This window comes from Octopus sinensis, linkage group LG11, assembly GCF_006345805.1.
Source record: "Octopus sinensis linkage group LG11, ASM634580v1, whole genome shotgun sequence".
Taxonomy (NCBI): Eukaryota; Metazoa; Mollusca; class Cephalopoda; order Octopoda; family Octopodidae; genus Octopus; species Octopus sinensis.
In genome coordinates, this window is record NC_043007.1 from 14822680 (window position 1) to 14845179 (window position 22500).

Consider the following 22500-nt stretch of genomic DNA (forward strand, 5'->3'; position numbering starts at 1 on the left):
TTGTGCACCAGTTTTGCATAGCCCCAGCCCATCGAAAGTGCTCACCTTGGGTCATAGGGTGACCTGCTGTGTTTGAGGAGACCTATTGAGTCAAGTACTTCAACATCAAAATAAATATCAAATGGAAATTGTAGATGTAATACCTGTGCCGGTGGCACGTAAAAAGCACCATCCAAATCGTGGCTGATGCCAGCCTCCCCTGGCACCTGTGCCGGTGGCATGTAAAAAGCACCCACTACACTCACGGAGTTGTTGGTGTTAGGAAGGGCATCTAGCTGTAGAAAGACTGCCAGATCAGACTGGAGCCTGGTACAGCCTCCTGGCTGAAAAGTAACTTCTTATTTTAAAATACTTATAAATTATATATTAATTGCAATTTTTTACTAAAAAATGGATACAAGAGGGAAGTTTTTAGTATGAGGTTTTATTTAAAATTCGATATGGACTCCAGGTGTCACCACCAGCTTCTTGAGTTGTTCAGGAACTGTGTCAATTGATTTCATCAGAAAATCTTGTGAGATGGAAGAAGACATGACTTCTCGTATTCGCTCTTCAAGTTCTTCCAAAGTCTTTGGTTTAGTGCAGTAGAACTGTTCCTTTAACCCTTTAGTGTTTAAACCGGCCATATCTGGCCCAGATATTCTACATGTTTTACATTCAAACGGGCGATATCTAGCCTCTCACACCTAACCTACATTGATATTCTAAAAACAAACAATCACATCATTGAAACCTCAAAGCTATAAGATAATGTATGATTAATTCAAAACAATTTGAGTGAAAAATTATTACATTTAACAGAGTAATCTGAACACTAAAGGGTTAAGCAACCCCAGAGAAAGAAGCCACAAGGTGTTAAGTCAGGACTCCTGGCTAGCCAATAAAGCAGACCATGATGACCCAACCATCTCCCGGGGGGGGGGGAGTGGGCATTCAGCCATTCATGAACAACAACAGAAAATTACAGATTGAATTCTCTCTCTTCAAAAAACAAACACAAAAAAATCTGGGAAAAACTTACAATTAATTAATAATTTATAAGTATTTTAAAATAGGGAGTTACTTTTCAATTACCCTGTATGTCTTTTATCTTTTACTTGTTTCAGTTATGGGACTGGCCATACTGGAGTACCACCTTGAAGTATATTTTGGTCAATAAAATCATGAAATCAACTCCAGTACTTATATTTTTTTAAGCTTGAGACTTATTCTATCAGTCTTTATTGTTGTATTGGTACATCATGGGATCCGAAACAATCCAGACTCAGTTGTCAAATGGTGGTGGTGTGGTGGTGGTGGTGGTAGTGGTAGGACAAACACAAACACAAAGACACATAGAGATATCATCATCATCATCATCATCATCTTCATCTGTCAACTATCCCCCATTGACAGTTCACTCAGTTCTTAATTATTCTTTTCTACTCTAGGCACAAGGCACGAAATTTTTGGTAAGGGGGCCAATCGATAAGATCGACCCCAGTACGCAACTGGTACTTAATTCATCGACCCCGAAAGCATGAAAGGCAAAGCCGACCTCCGGGGAAATTGAACTCAGAACGTAGAGACAGACGAAATACCGCTGAACATTATGCCCAGTGTGCTAACATTTCTTATTTCTTTATTGCCCACAGGGGACTAAACATAGAAAGGACAAACAAGGACAGACAAAGGGATTAAGTCAATTACATCGACCCCAGTGCGTAACTGGGACTTAATTTATCGATCCCGAAAGATGAAAGGCAAAGTCGACCTCAGTGGAATTTGAACTCAGAATGTAAAGACAGATGAAATACTGCTAAGTATTTCGCTTGGCATGCTAATATTTCTGCCAGCTTGCCGCCTTTCAGTTCTTATTTATTGTAATCAGTAGTCCACCTTCAGTCACACAGGGGTGTTGAGGATTCTCTCATAACCTCTAGTGGCCAGGGTGTTGCACAAGATGGTGGTTTTGATTCCCAGACTGAGTGGTGCATAGTGTTCTTGTGTGAAACACTTCATTTCACACAGTTCTACTCTACTTAGCTGCAAATAAGGGGAAATGTTGTGATCTCAGTTACTTATAAGCCAAGGAAACCAAATAAGCAGTGCCATGAGACCTTAGTCTTGGCATTATGGATGGAAGCACTCTGTCGGTTACGACGACGAGGGTTCTGGTTGATCTGAATCAACGGAACAGCCTGCTCATGAAATTAACACGCAAGTGGTTGAGCACTCCACAGACACGTGTACCCTTAACGTAGTTCTCGGGGATATTCAGCATGACACAGAGAGTGACAAGGCCGGTCCTTTGAAGTACAGGTACAACAGAAACAGGAAGTAAGAGTGAGAAAGTTGTGGTGAAAGAGTACAGCAGGGATCACCACCATTCCCTGCTGGAGCCTCGTGGAGCTTTTAGGTGTTTTCGCTCAATAAACACTCACAACGCCCGGTCTGGGAATCGAAACCGCGATCCTATGACCGCGAGTCCGCTGCCCTAACCACTGGGCCATTGCGCCTCCACTCTTGGCATTATACATAGCTTACTACTCACTTCAATCTGTGGAAAGTGAAAAATAGACTTTGTTTTGAAGTCAGTCTTTTCACTTCTGAATATGGAATTTTTTAAAATGTTTTTTTAGTTTCTTCAGAAGTTTAATTTAAAGATTATTCCATAATTTAAATATGGCTAACCCCCAAGGGTGGATGCTACTGTATTTTGTAGCCCCAGGAGGACACCTCTCTAAAGCCAGCTGGAGGAGGTGTCCTCCTGGGGCTACAAACTACAGTAGCATCCACCCTTGGGGGTTAGCCATATTTAAATGGCAAATATATGTCACGATGTGTTGCAGCTACTGTTTATAACTCGCTCTGAGATTTATTATTCCATAATTTAATTTACCACAAAAAAAAACCCCCAAACATACAAAAAAAAACATTAAAAAAAAATCTCATCTGAATTGGTTATCTTCATCTTTGGTAGGTGACTACGGCAAACCGGTGATCGTGAGAGGAAAAGAAAGAGTTTTGGCTGAGAAATCTGTGGGAATTTATGGATACAACATAATTGCAAGTGACAAAATTGCAATGGACCGAATACCACCGGATTTTAGAATGACCGAGTAAGTATCCCTCCTTATCTCCCTCCTCCTCCTCTTCCTCCTCTTTCTCCTCATCTCCCTTCTCCTCCTCATCCTCTCCCTCCTCATCTCCCTTCTCCTCCTCATCCTCTCCCTCCTCCTCCTCTCCCTCCTCATCTCCCTTCTCCTCCTCATCCTCTCCCTCCTCATCTCCCTCCTCATCTCCCTCCTCCCCCTCATCTCCCTCCTCATTTCCCTTCTCCTCCTCATCCTCTCCCTCCTCTCCTCATCTCCCTCCTCATCTCCCTCCTCATTTCCCTTCTCCCCCTCATCTCCTCCTCCTCATCTCCTTCTCCTCCTCCTCTCTCCCTCCTCCTCCTCATCTCCCTCCTCATCTCCTCTCATTTCCCTTCTCCCCCTCATCTCCCTCCTCATTCCCTTCTCCTCCTCATCCTCTCCCTCCTCCTCCTCATCTCTCCTCCTCATCTCCCTCCTCATCTCTCCTCCTCATCTCCCTCCTCATTTCCCTTCTCCCCCTCATCTCCCTCCTCATTTCCCTTCTCCTCCTCATCCTCTCCCTCCTCATCTCCCTCCTCCTCCTCCTCTCCCTTCTCCTCCTCCTCCTCTCCCTCCTCGTCTCCCTCCTCCTCCTCATCTCCCTTCTCCTCCTCATCTACCTCCCCTCACCCCTCGCCCCTCATCTCCCCCGCCTCCCCCCTCTCCTTCCCCATCATACCCCCTCCTCTTCTCCCCCACCCCTCCACCCCACCACCACTTCACAAAGCTATTTGTTTACTATTCATCTGTATATATCATGAAGTACTGAAGAAAGACCTCGAGACACCGAGGCCAGATGACATCGGTCCGAGATGTCTGGCACCTTGCTATACTCAAGAAGACCTCTACTCTGTAGTAGAAATGTTAAGAACAGTCCCTCTGCTGGTGTAAATCATTAACGGAGGAGCCATGTAAAAGGGCCAGTGCAATGCCACATAAAAACACCCAACACACTCTGTAAAGTGGTTGGCGTTAGGAAGGGCACCCAGCTGTAGAAACCATACCAAATCAGACTGGAGTCTGGTGCAGCCCCCCAGCTTGCCAGCTCAGGTCACACTGTCCAATCCATGTCAGGGATCTTTTCCTTTTGAACGACAGTTTGTAACATAATTTCTAGGTAGCTAAAAAGTTTTAAACTTCGTATGCTGGTAGAATGTGTTTATAAAACATCATTTTCTCTTGGCCTTATTGAGAAAATTCTATAGGTTGTAACATATTTCGTCTAAAATTTCTTGCATTTCGGCAATTTTAACCAATCAATTACCTCCATTGACGTAAATAACATTCTGTGCATAATGAATATGTCCCTCGTTTAAGAAATAGATTGGGTTTATTTACATTTGTGAAGAAAAAAGATACCCTTCCCCCACACCTAACCCTAACTCTAACCTTAAATCTAAAATAGATTGAAATGCAATAGATCAATACTAGGGTTGTAATTATGGGTGACAATTTCATACGACACCGCTAAGTTTTTTATAGCGGTGTCGTATGAAATTGCCATCCATAATTATAACCCTAGTATTGATCTATTGCATTTCAATCTATTTTAGATTTAAGGTTAGAGTTAGGGTTAGTTAGGGTTAGGGTTAGGGGTGGGGGAAGGGTATCTTTTTTCTTCACAAATGTAAATAAACCCAATCTATTTGTTAAACGAGGGACATATTCATTATGCACAGAATGTTATTTATGTCAATGGAGGTAATTGATTGGTTAAAATTGCCGAAATGCAAGAAATTTTAGACGAAATATGTTACAACCTATAGAATTTTCTCAATAAGGCCAAGAGAAAATGATGTTTTATAAACACATTCAACCAGCATACGAAGTTTAAAACTTTTTAGTTACCTAGAAATTATGTTACAAACTGCCGTTCAAAAGGAAAAGATCCCATGTCAGTATGGACAATGGATGTTAAATGATGATGATTAACCCCTTGACGCCGGTATTACCCGAAGCATGCGAGACACTGCTCCGGTTTTTTTTAAATCTAATGAGGCCACGCAAACACACAAGTACCAACGAGCTCGCGTCTATTTACGTTCACCGTTACAATAACATAGCATCGTACATTTACGTCTACCAGTTTATGAAAACGAACTATGTGAAGCTTTCTATCATAATACGATATGCATGAGTTATTCTGCTCAAGTTCAGAAAATAGCTTGCGTGTGGTACAACCCAAAACACGGTATTATGCATGTAAAGTATCCGCATGTCATTGGTCTACTGCTAGTCCCATGACTCGAACGTAACCTAAAATAGCTAAGATAATGCAAGGGACGGCGAGTGCACGCACCTCAAGGGATAAAGTAAATGACAGCGAACGTAAACATACGTCAGCCGCTAAAAAATCCGTGATAGATGTAGGGCAGCTCTACATCGTATATTTACATTAACCGCAGGTAGGCAAGCAAAAGTGTGATCGCATATTTGCGTCAACCGTTGTCAAGGGGTTAATGATAAATCAAAGAAGGCAGAGATGGTATCAACGGTAAAGATCTGTAATTCAATACTTTACAATACTTTACTCGTCTGGCACCTGTGCCGGTGGCACGTAAAAAGCACCCACTACACTCAGAGTGGTTGGCGTTAGGAAGGGCATCCAGCCGTAGAAACACTGTCAGATCAGACTGGAGCCTGGAGCAGCCTTCTGGCTTCCCAGACCCCAGTTGAACCGTCCAACCCATGCTAGCATGGAAAGCGGATGCTAAACGATGATGATGATGATGATGATGATTTCATTGAAAGCCCCACTGTCCCAATTTTAATTTAAATTCAATTGGGTTTTATTCTGTATTGTCCCTTACTACTCTCAATAAAATAAGTACCTGTAATAAACTTAGGTCAATTCAATAAAGTTTCACTTGCAATTTTCCATGTGTCTAATTGTAAAAAAAAAAAAATCTATATTATTTTGCAGTTGTAAGTTTTGGCATTATCCCGAAGAATCAGAACTGCCATCAGCAAGTGTGGTTATAGCGTTCCGTGATGAAGGTTGGTCCACACTTCTGAGGACCATCCATAGCGTTATTAATATGTCTCCGCCAGCTTTACTCAAAGAGGTCATCTTGATTGATGACGAAAGTAATAAAGGTCAGCTTCTTGTATTTTGTGTATATGTATGTGTATGTATGTAATTACACACACATTCTGTATGTGTGTGTGTGTGTGTTAGTATGCATGCATGTATGTATGTTGTATGTATGTTTGTTTGTATGTATGTATGTAAGTATGTATGTATGTATGTATGTTTGTTTGTTTGTATGTATGTATGTATGTATGTATGCATGTATGTATGTATGTATGTATGTATGTATGTATGTATGTATGTATGTATGTATGTATGTATATATGTATGTCAGGTCACTTTCGAGTGCTACTGGTAACATGTAACCCAGTACAACCTGTTGCATGGTCGGGTCGTCGGCAACTAAACCGGCAACCCCACCAAGCTTGCTTGGTGAGGAGGGTGTTTATTGGACACCCTGCAGGATGAAAAACAAAACCTGTTAAAGGGTGGACGAACACTTGAGTGTCAACGGCCATCCAATAAATGTCTTAAGACTGTATCAAGCACGGGGACATAGAAATAATCGGACTGAATACCCGATTGCGCGGTTAAACCATTGGGAGTGAAGGACTCCTAGCCTCTGTTAGGGCATCCTTCTAGGAGAAGGTAACTCAGGTAACTGGGATAATTCCGACATAAAACCTGCGGCTCAGTGGTTACCGATGATGTTAACTTGTTCTTCTTTTCGGATTATGGCTGCTGTTGCTTAGTGAGTGAGATTGACTCCGTGCACAGCCTTTCCTCACTTTAAAAGAAATCTTCTTGCACAGGCATTGCACGATAACAACATTGATTAAGCTTCGTGCAATGGCCATACTCGATAACGAGGGGGCAGCCACCATATATGTATGTATGTATGTATGTATGTATGTATGTATGTATGTATGTATATTCACTGCATGATGGCCTTTGTTGACTGGTGCAGTTGATGTTGCAATTTAGCTAAATTAAATCACAACACCAACTGCATTGACTAAATTAGCCAAATTAAGGTGACGAGCTGGCAGGATCGTTAACACACTGTGTAAAATACTTAATAACATTTTGTCCATCTTTACATCCTGAATTCAAATTCTACCAAAGTCGACTTTAGTTCAACCTATGCCAGCATGTGGAGGCACATGGCCTAGTGGTTAGAGCAGCGGACTCGCGGTTGAGGGATCGTGGGTTTGAATCTCAGACCGGGCGATGTGTGTGTTTATGAGTGAAACACTTAAGCTCCATGTCACTCCGGCAGAAGGTAATGGCGAACCTCTGCTGACTCTTTCGCCACAACTTTCTCTCACTCTTTCCTCCTGCATGAGGGTAATGATGAAACTCTCAGAGTTCTTCCAGTTTCTATGCTGTTATCTCTTTCATTCAAAATTCTTGCATTTAACTAAGTGGATAATTCTTATCATCTTTTTTGGTGCGTAGATTATCCATTACACTGTACATGGAGGTGTGTGGAAATTGTGGTTTCGATTCCTGAATCGGGTAATAATGCGTTGTGTTCTTCAGCAAAATACCTCATTTCACATTGCTTCAGTCCACTTGGCTGACAAAAGTGTGTAATCCTGAAATTTTGGGGGAATGGGGGGGGGGAGTTGATTAGCTTGAACCCATTATGCAACTGGTACTTAATTTATCGACCCCAAAAGGATGGAAGGCAAAGTTGACCTCGGTGGAATTTGAACTCAAAACTTAAAGACAGACGAAATACCACTAAGCATTTCGTGCATTAATGTTTCTTATTTCTTTGTTGCCCACAAGGGGCTAAACAGACAAAGGGGTTAAGTCGATTACATCAACCCCAGTGCAAAAGTGGTACTTAATTTATCCACCCCGAAAGGACGAAAGACAAAGTCGACCTTGGTGGAATTTGAACTCAGAACGTAATGGCAAACGAAATACCTATTTCTTTACTACATACAAGGGGCTACACACAGAGGGGACAAACAAGGACAGACAAACGGATTAAATCGATTACATCGACCCCAGTACATAACTGGTACTTAATTTATTGACCGAGAAAGGATGAAAGGCAAAGTCGACTTCAGCGGAATTTGAACTCAGAATGTAACAGCAGACGAAATACCACTAAGCATTTCGCCCGGCATGCTAACGTTTCTGCCAGCTCACTCCCTTTTAAACTGCCATTTTAATGATTGCAAAATGAACTTTAAGAATGCAAAACATATATTCCTGCATCACATAATCTTTAAAGCCTCCCAACCACCAAAATACATTTGGTCCCTCCAGTCTGTGACCGATAGTTTTCACAACTAATTTTGCAGAATCCTCAATGAAAATGGTTCTGTAAAAATGATCATCAGAACATAAATGCCAAATAATTTACTGTCCATTTTGGTCCCAGTTCCACCATACCTCTCCCCTTCGCTCACATACACACACATACATGCGCACACGCAAACACACATGCAAACACACACACATGCATACTTTGAAATTCACTCCTCTTTCTTTCTCTTCTTTTACTTGTTTCCAGTCATTTGACTGTGGCCATGCTGGAGCACCGCCTTTAGTTGAGCAAATTGACTCCAGAACTTATTAACTGTAAGCGTAGTACTTATTCCATCAGTCTCTTTTGCTGAACCACTAAGTTATGGGGATGTAAATACACCAACATTGGTTGTCAAGCGATGGTGGAGGAACAAACAGACTCATAAACACGCATACATATATATACACACACACACATACATACACACATACACACACATGTATATACACATACACATATTTATATATCTATATGACAGGCTTCTTTCAGTTTCCATCTACCAAATCCACTCACAAGGCTTTGGTTGGCTTGAGGCTATATAGTAGAAGACACTTGCCCAAGGTGCCACGCAGTGTGACTGAACCCAGAACCATGTGGTTGGTAAGTAAGCTACTTTACCACACAGCCATACCAGCACCTCTGTCACTCATTCCTCTATCTCCACCTTATATGTTCAACTAGCAGTATCGCCCGGCGTTGCTCAGGTTTGTAAGGGAAATAACTATATAAGCATTTTTAGAGAGTTACTTCCCTTATATAAACCGAGCAAAAAATGCATTAAAAATGGGAAAAAATGATGGTAAATTTTTTTTTAAATTGTAGACTCATCGTAGACCCGCACTAATACCCAGAAGGGCTCGATATGAATCACGACTATAAGATACCCGCTTTTGGTTACACTGCACCGCAAAATGTGGGAGTAGTTAAGAATCTAAATCGTAGGAGACAGACACACAACCTCACTTTTATATATAAAGATTACAAAGTATGAACACCTCTCTTGTTACTTCAGATCAACAAAAATGACGGATTTCTTCAATTTTAGACTGAATTTCTAATTCTAATTTTCTAACCTGTTTTATTTCAGGAAATTTTAAAGCAGATCTCAGTGTATATTTAAAAGATAATTTTAAAGACAAAGTGAACCTATTTCGTAACAGCAAGAAAGAAGGTTTGATTCGTTCGAAGACAATCGGTGCTAAATATGCATCTGGAGATATCCTAGTATTTATGGATGCTCATTGTGAATGTGGTCGGAACTGGTTGGTACCAATTTTAGCCCTGCTAGCACATAACAGGTAATGTTATTTATTGTTCAAAAAATGTTTCAAGAAAAATAATTCCATGAAAAACAACAAAATTTGTTGTGTCTGGGGAGAGTAATTTTTTTTTTTTGTGCTTTATAATGTAACACACTCATCAGTAAAATTTCCACTTATTTCTTATTTTTATTTTCCTAAAATTTTTTTGTGTCTTGGCAACCTTTTCAATAGTCTTGACTCTATTGTCAGATTTTAGGAAAATAAAAATAAGAAATAAGTGGAAATTTTACCAGTGAATGTGTTACATTGTAAGGCACAAAAAGAAAATTACTCTCTCCAGACATACACAAGCATGGAACAAACTGCCGGCATCAGTTGTTAATTGTTGGAACACTGCATCCTTCAAAACTTCCATGCTTCCTGAGATTCGCCAACACTACACCTGATTTTCTCCCCTCCATACACACGCAAGCATGTATCTGACTCATACATTGTTCGCTTTCCAGAGATTTGTACATTACTGCATATACTTTATACGCAATTTTTGACAAGTTGTGATGCACCTGGGCACTGTATACAATAATTTCATTATTATTTTTTTATATTTAGAATATGCTTCAACACACGAACTCATATAAAAAATCTTGTAAACCAAATCCAAAAACAAAAAACAAGGTTGTTTACTTACAAATCTTTGGCTCCCATTTAAAGGGTTTTTTATGATATTGAAGAGGGTTGCTTTTGCAGATTTAAAACTTATAGAATCAGAGGGGACCATTCAAGAGTCATCAAGAATTCCTCCATATGGCTGCTTAGCCTGCAAGAAATAGCAGTAAATACTTCCTCAAATTAAATATTTTCCTTTCTTAATAAAGAAAATATAAACTACATCTAACACATGTTAGATATAGATCTTATATGCTAAAGCTGAAAGCAAACAAAAAAAAAAGAAGGTTGATTGAGGCTGGAACGCGGCTGATTACAGGTGTGTTTGATCAAACAGGCCAACTGATAGAGTCACTAGAACTTTAGATTGAATGCTTTGCAATATTCAGTCCAACCCTGGCAGAAACGTTAGCATGCTGTGCAAAATGCTTAGTGGTATTTCGTCTGCTGTTACATTCTAGGTTCAAATTCCGCCGAGGTCGACTTCACCTTTCATCCTTTTGGGGTCAATAAATTAAGTACCAGTTATGCACTGGGGTCGATGTAATCGACTTAATCTCTTTGCCTGTCCTTGTTTGTCCCCTCTATGTTTAGCTCCTTGTGGGCAATAAAAAAATAAGAAACGTTAGCTGGTAAAAATGTTAGCATACCAAGCGAAATGCGTAGTGGTATTTCATCTGTCTTTCACTTTCTGAGTTCAAATTCCGCTGAGGTCGACTTTGTTTTTCATCCTTTTGGGGGTCAATAAATTAAGTACCAGTTGCTTACTCGGGTCAATCTAATCGACTGCCTCTCCCCTCCCCCCAAATTTCGGGCCTTGTGCCTAGAGTAGAAAAGATTATTCAGTTCAACCATTTACACTGTGAATTCAAATCCTGCTGAGGTCAATGGTGCGTTTCGTCCTTTTGAGGTTGATAAATTAAATATCTGTCAAGTACTTAGGTTGATTCTTCTTTTCTCCTGCCACACCATCTCCCTCCCTCTTCCTCCCTCTCCCCACCTCTCTCTTCAGAAGAAATTGACTGTGTTCAAATCTGGAAAGGGACAAGCACCAGCAGGTTTAAGGTGCTCAAGACATACTCATGTCATGATGGTGCACCTACAATTCTGTTCGGGGCCATCAAGGGCTCCTACCCACACCTCTCACCGTCTACTCAATCGAAACTGACATGGGGGTCAGCAACAACCAACAACATGGAGATAAACATAAAGACTGCTTCACCTTGATGGAAATACAAAATGGCAGTGATGTACAATCTTGATTTTTCTAAGTGACAGAGTAGAAATAACCTTGGCACATTTAGCCAAGTCTGTTATGATTGAACAGTGGTTCCTAGCTTGCATGGAAGTGCCCTCTTGTGGGTATTGATAGCTCATAGAGGTGGCGAGCTGGCAGAATCGTTAGCACGCCGGGCGAAATGATTAGCAGTATTTCGTCTGCCGCTACGTTCTGAGTTCAAATTCCGCCGAGGTCGACTTTGCCTTTCATCCTTTCGGGGTCGATTAAATAAGTACCAGTTATGCACTGGGGTCGATGTAATCGACTTAATACCTATGTCTGTCCTTGTTTGTCCCCTCTATGTTTAGCCCCTTGTGGGTAATAAAGAAATAGGTATTGATAGCTCATAAGCTGGAAGTAAATATCAAGAGGGTTCTATGAAAATGATGGGTGTTTAGAAGGATGATGATTTTTCTTACACCAAATAGGATCTTGTTTTGTCTTCTTGTCTCCATTCTCTTACTTGATGAGGCTGGGGTCAATCCAAGTTAGTGGTCCCAGAGGTGTCATCACACATAAAGTTGGACAGGTCCATCAATGCTCTTCCTCACTGGTGGTCCCGTGCCAGCCCCTCTGCATCGTCCTAGGTGATATTGAGCCTCTGGAGATCTTTCCCAATCATGTCCAGCCATCTGGTGCAGGGCTTGCCACAAGGCCACTTCCAGCATGCAACTGCTGTGTTGAATGAGAGTAAAACCCTGGTGGGATGATCTAGTGGGAGACTTATAATTTAAATATCATCATCATCATCGTTTCAGTCATTTGACTGCAGCCATGCTGGAGCACCGCCTTTTTGTCGAGCAAATTGACCCTGGGATTTATTCTTTGTAAGCCCAGTACTTATTCTATCGGTCTCTTTTGCCGAACCGCTAAGTGACGGGGACATAAACACAGCAGCATCAGTTGTCAAGCAATGCTAGGGAGACAAACAAAGACACACAAACGCATACACACACATACATATATATATATATATATATATATATAATATATATATATAATATATATATATATATACATATATACAACAGGCTTCTTTCAGTTTCCGTCTACCAAATCCACTCACAAGGCATTGGTTGGCCTGGGGCTATAGCAGAAGACACTTGCCCAAGATGCCACGCAGTAGGACTGAACCCGGAACCATGTGGTTGGTTAGCAAGCTACTTACCACACAGCCACTCCTGCGCCTATTGTCCTGGGTTGGACAATTAATAATAATAACATTGAAAAATACCTTAGCAATGAGAACCCAGGTTCGAAATTTCCCCAAGACACCTGATGAAGGCTGGAGGGTATATCAGACGAAACGTTGTGTTAACAACAAACAAGATGAGGACAAATATCTGTCAAATGTAAATAATGTAAATAATGTATTGTGATTTTATGTAATAATTTTCTTGTTATTTCTTTGCAGAACCATCGTGGCATCTCCAGTCACTAATGTAATTGACTGGGAAACTTTTGCTTACAAGACAACTTTTAGAGAGAAACATCATCATGGTATTTTTGAATGGGGGTTTCTTTATAAAGAGAGCAAAGTGCCAGATATGGAGCTGACGAGCAGAAAGTACAATAGTGAACCCTATCGGTAACAACTTTTTTCAAATAACTATTTATTCTCGATTTGATAATAGCCCTCAGTTAAAACCGTCCAACCCATGCTTGCATGGAAAACGGACGTTAAATGATGATGATGATGTTTCCTAAAATAAGCATGAAGTCACATATCTTTGGCAATCTATGTTTTAGTGATTAACTGGTACTTATTTGGGATCTTTTCGGTTTGAATGGCACTTTTTTCTAGCGGTATCATATGAAATTGTCACCCATAATTATGACCCTAGTATCGATCTATTGCATTTCAATCTGTTTTAGGGTTGGGGTGGGGGGAAGGGTATCTTTTTTTCCTTCACAAATGTAAATAAACCCAGTCTGTTTCTCAAACGAGGGACATATTCATACGGCACAGAATGTTTTTTACTTCAATAGACGTCAGTAATTGGTTGAAATTGCAGAAATTGAAGAAAAAAAACAACAAATATCTTACAAACTATAGAATTTTCTCAATAAAGCCAGGAGAAAAAGATGTTTTATAAACACATTCTACCAGTATACGAAGTTGAAAATTTTTTAGTTACCTAGAAATTATGTTAAAAACTTCTGTTCAAACTGAAAAGATTTGAAATTTGATCCAGTTCCAGACAAATGAAAGACCAACTTGGCTTTGGCTGAGCGAGGTCGTTGCCAGTGCCGCTGGACTGGCTCCTGTGCAGGTGGCACATAAAAAGCACCATTTGAGTGTGGCCGTTGCCAGTACCACCTGACTGGCCCTCACGCCAGTGGCACGTAAAAGCACACACTACACTCTCAGAGTGGTTAGCGTTAAGAAGGGCATTGAGCTATAGAAACTCCGCCAGATCAGATTGGAATTTGGTGCAGCCATCTGGTTCGCCAGACCTCAGTCAAATTGTCCAACCCATGCCAGCATGGAAAGCGAACATTAAACGATGATGATTATGATGATGATGATGATGATGATGAACTCAAAATGTAAAGAAAGCTGGAACATATTTTCCAACACATTTTGCTCATTGTATAAATGATTCTACTAATCCACTGCCCTTAATATAATAATCCTTTCTACTAAAGGCACAAAGCCTGGAATTTGTTGGGAGGAGCATAGTTGATTATATTGACCCCAATACTTGACTGGTACTTAATTTATTGAACCCGAAAGGATGAAAAGCAAAGTCAACCTCAGCAGAATTTGAACTCAGAATGTATCCGGTAGATGAAATACTGCCAAGCATTTCACCCGGCGTGCTAACGAACTGCCCTTAATAATAATGGTTTCAAATTTTTGCACAGGGTCAACAATTTTTGCAGAGAGTGGGATGTCAATTACTCAAAAAGAATGAAAGGTGAGGTTAACCTGAGAAAAATTTGAGCTCAAGGCATACAGATGGACAAAATGCCGCTAAGCTTTTATTTGAGTGTGGTAATGATCCTGCCAGTTCGTTGTCTTAATAACAATAATGGCTTCAAATTTTGGCACAAGGCCAGCAATTCTGGGGGAGGGGTCAAGTTGATTACAATTTTGCCTTACATCCTTTTGGGGTTGATAAATTAAGTACCACTTATGCACTGGGGTCGATATAATCGACTTAATCCCTTTGTCTGTCCTTGTTTGTCCTCTCTGTGTTTAGCCCCTTGTGGGTAGTAAAGAAATAGGTATTTCGTCTGCAGCTACGTTCTGAATTCAAATTATGCTGAGGTTGACTTTGCCTTTCATTCTTTCAGGGTGGATAAATAAGTACCAGTTACGCACTGGGGTTGATGTAATCGACTTAATCCTTTTGTCTGTCCTTGTTTGTCCTCTCTGTGTTTAGCCCCTTGTGGGTAGTAAAGAAATAGGTACTTCGTCTGCTGCTACGTTCTGAGTTCAAATTACGCTGAGGTTGACTTTGCCTTTCATCCTTTCAGGGTTGATTAAATAAGTACCAGTTACGCACTGGGGTCGATGTAATCGACTTAATCCCTTTGTCCATCCTTGTTTGTCCCCTCTATGTTTAGCCCCTTGTGGGTAGTAAAGAAATAAGAAACTACACTACTGCAGTATTCAGCATGGAAGAAGGTTGCATAATAACATGTGATCACATGACCGACTTAACTATTGGATGTTGTTAAACATCACTGGTCACAATGCACTTTGCATCATCATAGCTTTTGAATGATGCCACCCTGCTGGCTAGGCAAGCAGGCCAATATTTATACCCCCTAGCTGTAAGGCTTCTCCATTGTAGGATTTCCCATTTACAGCTGAATGGACTGGAGCAACTTGAAATGAAGTGTCTTGCTCAAGAGCACGTTGTGCTCTTTGTCCAGAAATCATACCCATGACCTAGTGACCATGAGTGCAAAGCCCCAACTACAAGGCTGTGAACCTTCACATAATAACCCAAGAAAAATCATTTTTGCTGGGGCCATATCTGAGGCCGGTTTTTTTTTTTTTTTTTTTTTTTTTACTAATTTCAGAGTGCTGAACCTTAAAACCATATATATTTTATCTTTTTGTTAAGAAGGAAGGACAGTAACCATGGCTTTTTACCTCTTCCCCTTCATACCTATTTCTTTACTACCCACAAGGGGCTAAACACAGAGGAGACAAACAAGGACAGATAGACGGATTAAGTCGATTATATCGACCCCAGTGTGTAACTGGTACTTAATTTATCCACCCTGAAAGGATGAAAGGCAAAGTCGACCTCGACAGAATTTGAACTCAGAACGTAATGGCAGGCGAAATACCGCTAAGCATTTCGCCCGTCATGCTAACGTTTCTGCCAAAACCCCACCTTTTCATACCACCACCACCACCACCACTGCCGTTTTTTTCTCCCCTTTCCTTATCCTTGCTGTTTTAATATCTGCTGTTGATAATGTCTTTTTTTCTTGATGTAAATCTTGTTGTTTATTGCTGTCCAGTTCTCCAACCCTTGCTGGTGGCTTGTTTGCTATAGACGGCAAATATTTCTTTGAACTTGGAGGTTTTGATCCAGGACTTCAGTCACAGGGAGGAGAGAATTTTGAATTATCTTTCAAGGTAAGTATTTCTATCAGAAACAAACACACTTCTCATATATATATATATATATATATATATACATACATACATACATGGTGGCTGCCCCCTCGTTATCGAGTATGGCCATTGCGCGAAGCTTAATCAATGTTGTTATCGTGCAATGCCTGTGCAAGAAGATTTCTTTTAAAGTGAGGAAAGGCTGTGCACTGAGTCAATCCCACTCACTAAGCAACACCAGCCATAATCCGAAAAGAAGAACAAGTCAACATCATCGTAACCACTGAGCCGCAGGTCTTATGTCGGAGTTATCCCAGTTACCTGAGTTACCTTCTCCTAGAAGGATGCCCTAACAAAGGCTAGGAGTCCTTCACTCCCAATGGTATAACCGCGCGATCGGGTATTCAGTCTGATTATTTCTATGTCCCCGCGCATGATACATACATACATACATACATACATATAAATATATATATATCATCAACATCATCATCCTCATCATCATCATCGTTTAACATCCGTTTTCCATGGTAGCATGGGTTGGACGGTTCGACTCAGGTCTGGGAAGTCAGGAGGCTGTGCTAGGTTCCAGTGTGATCTGGCAGTGTTTCTACAGCTGGATGCCCTTCCTAACGCCAACCACTCCATGAGTGTAGTGGGTGCTTTTTACGTGCCACCACCACAGGGCCCATATATAATATATATATATATATATATATACATACATACATACATGGTGGCTGCCCCCTCGTTATCGAGTATGGCCATTGCGCGAAGCTTAATCAATGTTGTTATCGTGCAATGCCTGTGCAAGAAGATTTCTTTTAAAGTGAGGAAAGGCTGTGCACTGAGTCAATCCCACTCACTAAGCAACACCAGCCATAATCCGAAAAGAAGAACAAGTCAACATCATCGGTAACCACTGAGCCGCAGGTCTTATGTCGGAGTTATCCCAGTTACCTGAGTTACCTTCTCCTAGAAGGATGCCCTAACAAAGGCTAGGAGTCCTTCACTCCCAATGGTTTAACCGCGCGATCGGGTATTCAGTCTGATTATTTCTATGTCCCCGCGCATGATACATACATACATACATACATACATATAAATATATATATATCATCAACATCATCATCCTCATCATCATCATCGTTTAACATCCGTTTTCCATGGTAGCATGGGTTGGACGGTTCGACTCAGGTCTGGGAAGTCAGGAGGCTGTGCTAGGTTCCAGTGTGATCTGGCAGTGTTTCTACAGCTGGATGCCCTTCCTAACGCCAACCACTCCATGAGTGTAGTGGGTGCTTTTTACGTGCCACCACCACAGGGCCCATATATAATATATATATATATATATATATATGAATAAAAAAATTGTTAACAAGGTAAAAATACACTCATCTATTTATATATATATATATATATATGTATGTATGTATGTATGTATGTATGTATGTATGTATGTATGTATTATAAGGAGAATAGAGAGTTATAAATATTTTCATCCATTCGATATAGAACAATATAGAATTTTAACAATATAAAAAAAGAAAAATGGAGAGTTTTAACACAGAAAAAAAATCAATTTATTTATATAATAGTCAATTTCCTAGGTATTTCCTAGGTATTTATCAATTTCTTACCTTCATTCATGTTTTTGCGATTAAGATTGCATTATGCATTCATAAGGTAAAAATCTTTTCAGGGCAAAAATTTACAAATATTCATTCACATCCTAATTGATGGAGAGTTACTTGTCGGCAAACAACTCTCCTTCCATGAGGATGTGAATGGATATTTGTAAATTTTTTGCCCAGAAGAGATTTTTACTTTATAAATACATAATGCAATCTTAATTGCAAAAACATGAATGAAGGTAAGAAAGGATGAAAGGCAAAGTAGACCTCGGCGGAATTTGAAATCAGAACGTAATGGCAGACGAAAGTTGAGTTCAAATTTCGCCGACGTCAACTTTGCCTTTCATCCTTTCGGGGTCGATTAAATAAGTACCAGTTATGCACTGGGGTAGCTATAATCGACTTAATCTGTTTGTCTGTCCTTGTTTGTCCCCTCTGTGTTTAGCCCCTTGTGGGTAGTAAAGAAATTGGTATGGTTATCCAACTTCTTTAAAGGACAGTCACTCCAAATAAGGACTGACTTGGCCTATGACAGCCTATCCAATCGTGGCTAGCATGGAAAGCAGGTGTGAAATGAGTTTGTTAATGCTGCTGCTGCTGCTTTGTTTGTTTGTTTGTTGAACAAAGCGGTCTTCGTCCCATTAGTGGGGGAAGTCCGAAACGTGGTCCTTTGCTATTTGTAAGACCCGCAGAAGAGAAAGCAGGTCAACCCCCTAACACCGAGAGCATCGACGGATGGATGAATGCGCATCCAGGCTCAGCAGTTGCGTAGAAAGTCGGGGACAAGAAACAAGAAGAAAGAGTGAGAGAAATTTGAAGTGAAAGAGTACAACAGTGGTCGCCACCCACCCACCCCTGCTGGAGCCTCGTGGAGCTTTAGGTGTTTTCGCTCAATAAACACACACAACGCCCAGTCTGGGAATCAAAACCATGATCTTCCGAACGCTGCTGATGATGATGATGAGATGATGACGACGATGATGATGATTACGAGGATGATGATGATGATGATGATGATATATAAAATGCATGGTTATCTAAAATCGATTGTATCCTTGTTTTCTTTTCCAGATATGGCAGTGTGGAGGCAGCATAAAGTGGGTCCCATGTTCCCATGTTGGATACGTCCGTCAAACGCCCATGTTTTTAGACACCGTCCAAAATCTCAGTGATCTTGCTTTGGTTTGTATCTGTTATTGTAGATAAACATTACTATTTAGTACCAGTGAAAAACTGGGGTTAATTTGATCAGCTATAATGTCCCCCCCCTTCTATACCAGTGACAATGGTAGAAACTAATATTTGAAGACTGTGCAGTAAACTGCATATTTAATTTATAGACATCAATTTCTAATTGTTCAAGAATAACATTTATTTATCATGTTGGTTTCATTGACCTCAGAGGACCTTCAAAGACCATAAGCTAATCTTTTAGTAGTGGGTGATCTTTAGAAGCAGATGAGTTTTTCTAATTCCGTTTAGAAGGTGATTACTGGTTGCTATAGTTGATAGCTGGTAACGAAATTTGAGCTCTCTTTGTTATTCTCACAATGAATTTAAAAACAAAGAATTTGAGACATTAACCCTTTCGTTACTGTATTTATTTTGAGATGATCTGTGTTTCTCCCAATTATTTTAAATATAACAAAGAATTTAGTAAAATAACTTAGTTATATCATTATGCTAGTGTTAGGAACAGTATTTGTGACTAAGGTTTGGTGGAAGATGTAAATTAAAAACTTATAAAAACAAGACATTTGTACTACAGAGCCAGAGCCAGTTTCAGCCGGGTTGGTAACGAAAGGGTTAAGAGTGTTATTACATTACATGTTATCACAGTGGTTAGGGCAGTGGACTCGCGGTCATAAGATCGCGGTTTCGATTCCCAGACCGGGCATTGTGAGTGTTTATTGAGTGAAAACACCTAAAGCTCCACGAGGCTCCGGCAGGGATGGTGGTGATCCCTGCTGTACTCTTTCACCACAACTTTCTCTCACTCTTACTTCCTGTTTCTGTTGTACCTGTATTTCAAAGGGCCGGCCTTGTCACTCTCTGTGTCACGCTGAATATCCCCGAGAACTACGTTAAGGGTACACGTGTCTGTGGAGTGCTCAGCCACTTACACGTTAATTTCACGAGCAGGCTGTTCCGTTGATTCGGATCAACCGGAACCCTCATCGTTGTAACCGACGGAGTGCTTCCACCACTATCACATCATAGTTTATCAGGTCATAGAATGTAATATCATAAGTAATGACATCACTAGCTGTTACATCATAGCTCTTCACCTCACATGGCTGTCACATCATCACTTGTGATATGAAGTGTTACATCGTAGCTAATCACATCCTAGCCTGTTATGTGCCATGGTGTCACATCATAGCCCCTCACATCATATGCTGCTACAGCATTAACTTGACAATGCGTAAGACCCGCAGAAGTCTTGACAATGTCATATTGTTATGTCATAGTTCCTCACATCACGTCCCCAAAGTCCATCCCCTCCTCACCTTGGTGGGGACACTGGCAATGGGTAGTATCAGAGCTATGCCGTCGGGAACTTCGGTTCCTGGTAGGGCCACCCAAGGCGGATTGGTCTGACACCGAGTGGTATTAGGGCCACAACCCAGCAGACGGGGCTCTGTTGAAAATCCTCTGAGTGTCTGTTTCGGCAACCGGTGGCTCCTCGGTCGTTCTGTCCCTGCGTCTGCGGACAATCTGCGGCAAACAGGATGTCTCTACATGCGGGATTGTTGGGGACCGCTTGTGAAATCCACATATTCCCACGAAACTTCTTTGATGCCATGAGGGTGATAGAAGCCGACTCAACCCACCCAGGGTGAATGTGGCCTAGTGGTTCAAGTGTTGTAGTCATGATCATGAGATTGTGATTTCTATTCCTGGATATTCCAATTTTTTTGAAAATTTTTGGTCAAAATTTTTTCAAAATTTTTTGAAAATTTTTGGTCAAAATTTTTTGAAAAATATTCTGAAAATTTTTGGTCAAAATTATTTGAAAAATTTTCTCAAAATTTTGGTCAAAATTTTTTTGAAAATTTTTGGTCACCACAAGTACAAGTAAGTAAGCACATCACAAGTTATATGTCATGTTGTTAGATCACAGCTCCTTGCATGATAACCTATTACATTGCATATCATTAAAATGCGCTTGATTACACAACAGGCTCTTACATAACACCATCTTATCACCATTTCCTCCAGGAAAGCTAACGCCTATCCATTTCCATTGTTTACTCAGAATTACATACGAGTTGTCGAAGTGTGGCTGGACAATGAACACAAACAGTATTTCTATGCGAGACAACCTTCAATGGAAGAATACCCTATTCTTAACATTTCCAAACAGCTGGAATTTAAGAAGGAGCACGAATGTAAGAGCTTCAAATGGTTTCTGGAGAATGTAGCCAATGAAGTACTGGACTATTATCCACCACCGCCCCCTAATAAATATTGGGGCCAGGTAAGTATTCTGATTAGTCTTCATACTATATGTTCCTTTTGTAAGTATGTGATAGTAGGCGTAGGCATGGCTGTGTGGTAAGTAGCTTGCTTACCAACCACATGGTTCCGGGTTCAGTCCCACTGCGTGACACCTTGGGCAAGTGTCTTCTACTATAACCTCGGGCCGCCCAAAGCCTTGTGAGTGGATTTGGTAGACAGAAACTGAAAGAAACCTGTCATATATATGTATATATATATATATATATATGTGTGTGTGTGTATGTGTGTGTGTGTGTGTGTGGTGTGTGTGTGTGTGTGTGTGTATACACGTTTGTGTGTCTGTTTGTCCCTCCAACATTGCTTGACAAGCGATGGTGGTGTGTTTATGTCCCCGTAACTTAGCGGTTTGGCAAAAGAGGCCGATAAAATAAGTACTAGGCTTACAAAGAATAAGTCCTGTGGTTGATTTGCTCGACTAAAGGCAGTGCTCCAGCATGACCACAGTCAAATGACTGAAACAAGTAAAAAAAGTAAAAAAGTAAAAAGTAGATGGTTTCAGGTACAGTTCAACTTTGGGCAAATGTCTGCTACTAATAACCTTGGGATGACTAAAAGCTTGTGAGAGAATTTGGTAAATGGAAACTGTAAGAAGCCTGTCATATATATGTATGTGCTATTGAGTAGTAGTATTATACTGTCATGTATGAACAGATAAATGAAAATTGGAGTCAACAAGAAGGATTGAACATTTAGTTTCAATCACTACAATTGTTTCTATGCCATTTGAGCGTGTGGTGGTTCTGTGTGTGTATCAGGTGAATAGATGCAAAAGGAATGTGTATGCCTTTGAAGTAAACAAATGAGTGAATCGATTCATAGTCAAAAGATAATTTATTCACTGGACTTAATTTGTTATTGGTACACATAATTCTTCACTACATGCAAAATGTTGACAACTGCTACAAGTTGCTAGAAAAAGAGACAGGGTATATCTGTGGAAGTGATGTGTCAGAAATCAATGTTTGTGTGTAGTTCATCTGAGATCAGTAGTCTACCGTGGAACTTTGAACATTTCTCTCGGGCCTGTACGGTTGTTGAAAACCTGATGTGTGGTAGATGTTGCTCATTTGCCTGCTGGGCCT

General features: G+C 40.6%; 1 protein-coding gene across 1 annotated transcript in view; it reads left to right on the forward strand.

Annotated features, from left to right (window-relative positions):
• LOC115217242 (N-acetylgalactosaminyltransferase 7) overlaps nt 1-22500 on the forward strand; it is a gene marked incomplete at its 3' end in the record, with an annotated part of 43869 nt that overhangs the window by 12812 nt on the left and 8557 nt on the right. Inside the window, exons 3-9 of the mRNA XM_029786883.2 lie at nt 2963-3101; nt 6040-6212; nt 9561-9771; nt 13095-13268; nt 16166-16283; nt 18968-19078; nt 21156-21377. Coding sequence (XP_029642743.2) covers nt 2963-3101; nt 6040-6212; nt 9561-9771; nt 13095-13268; nt 16166-16283; nt 18968-19078; nt 21156-21377 — 1148 coding nt within the window. The remainder of the gene's footprint in view (nt 1-2962; nt 3102-6039; nt 6213-9560; nt 9772-13094; nt 13269-16165; nt 16284-18967; nt 19079-21155; nt 21378-22500) is intronic.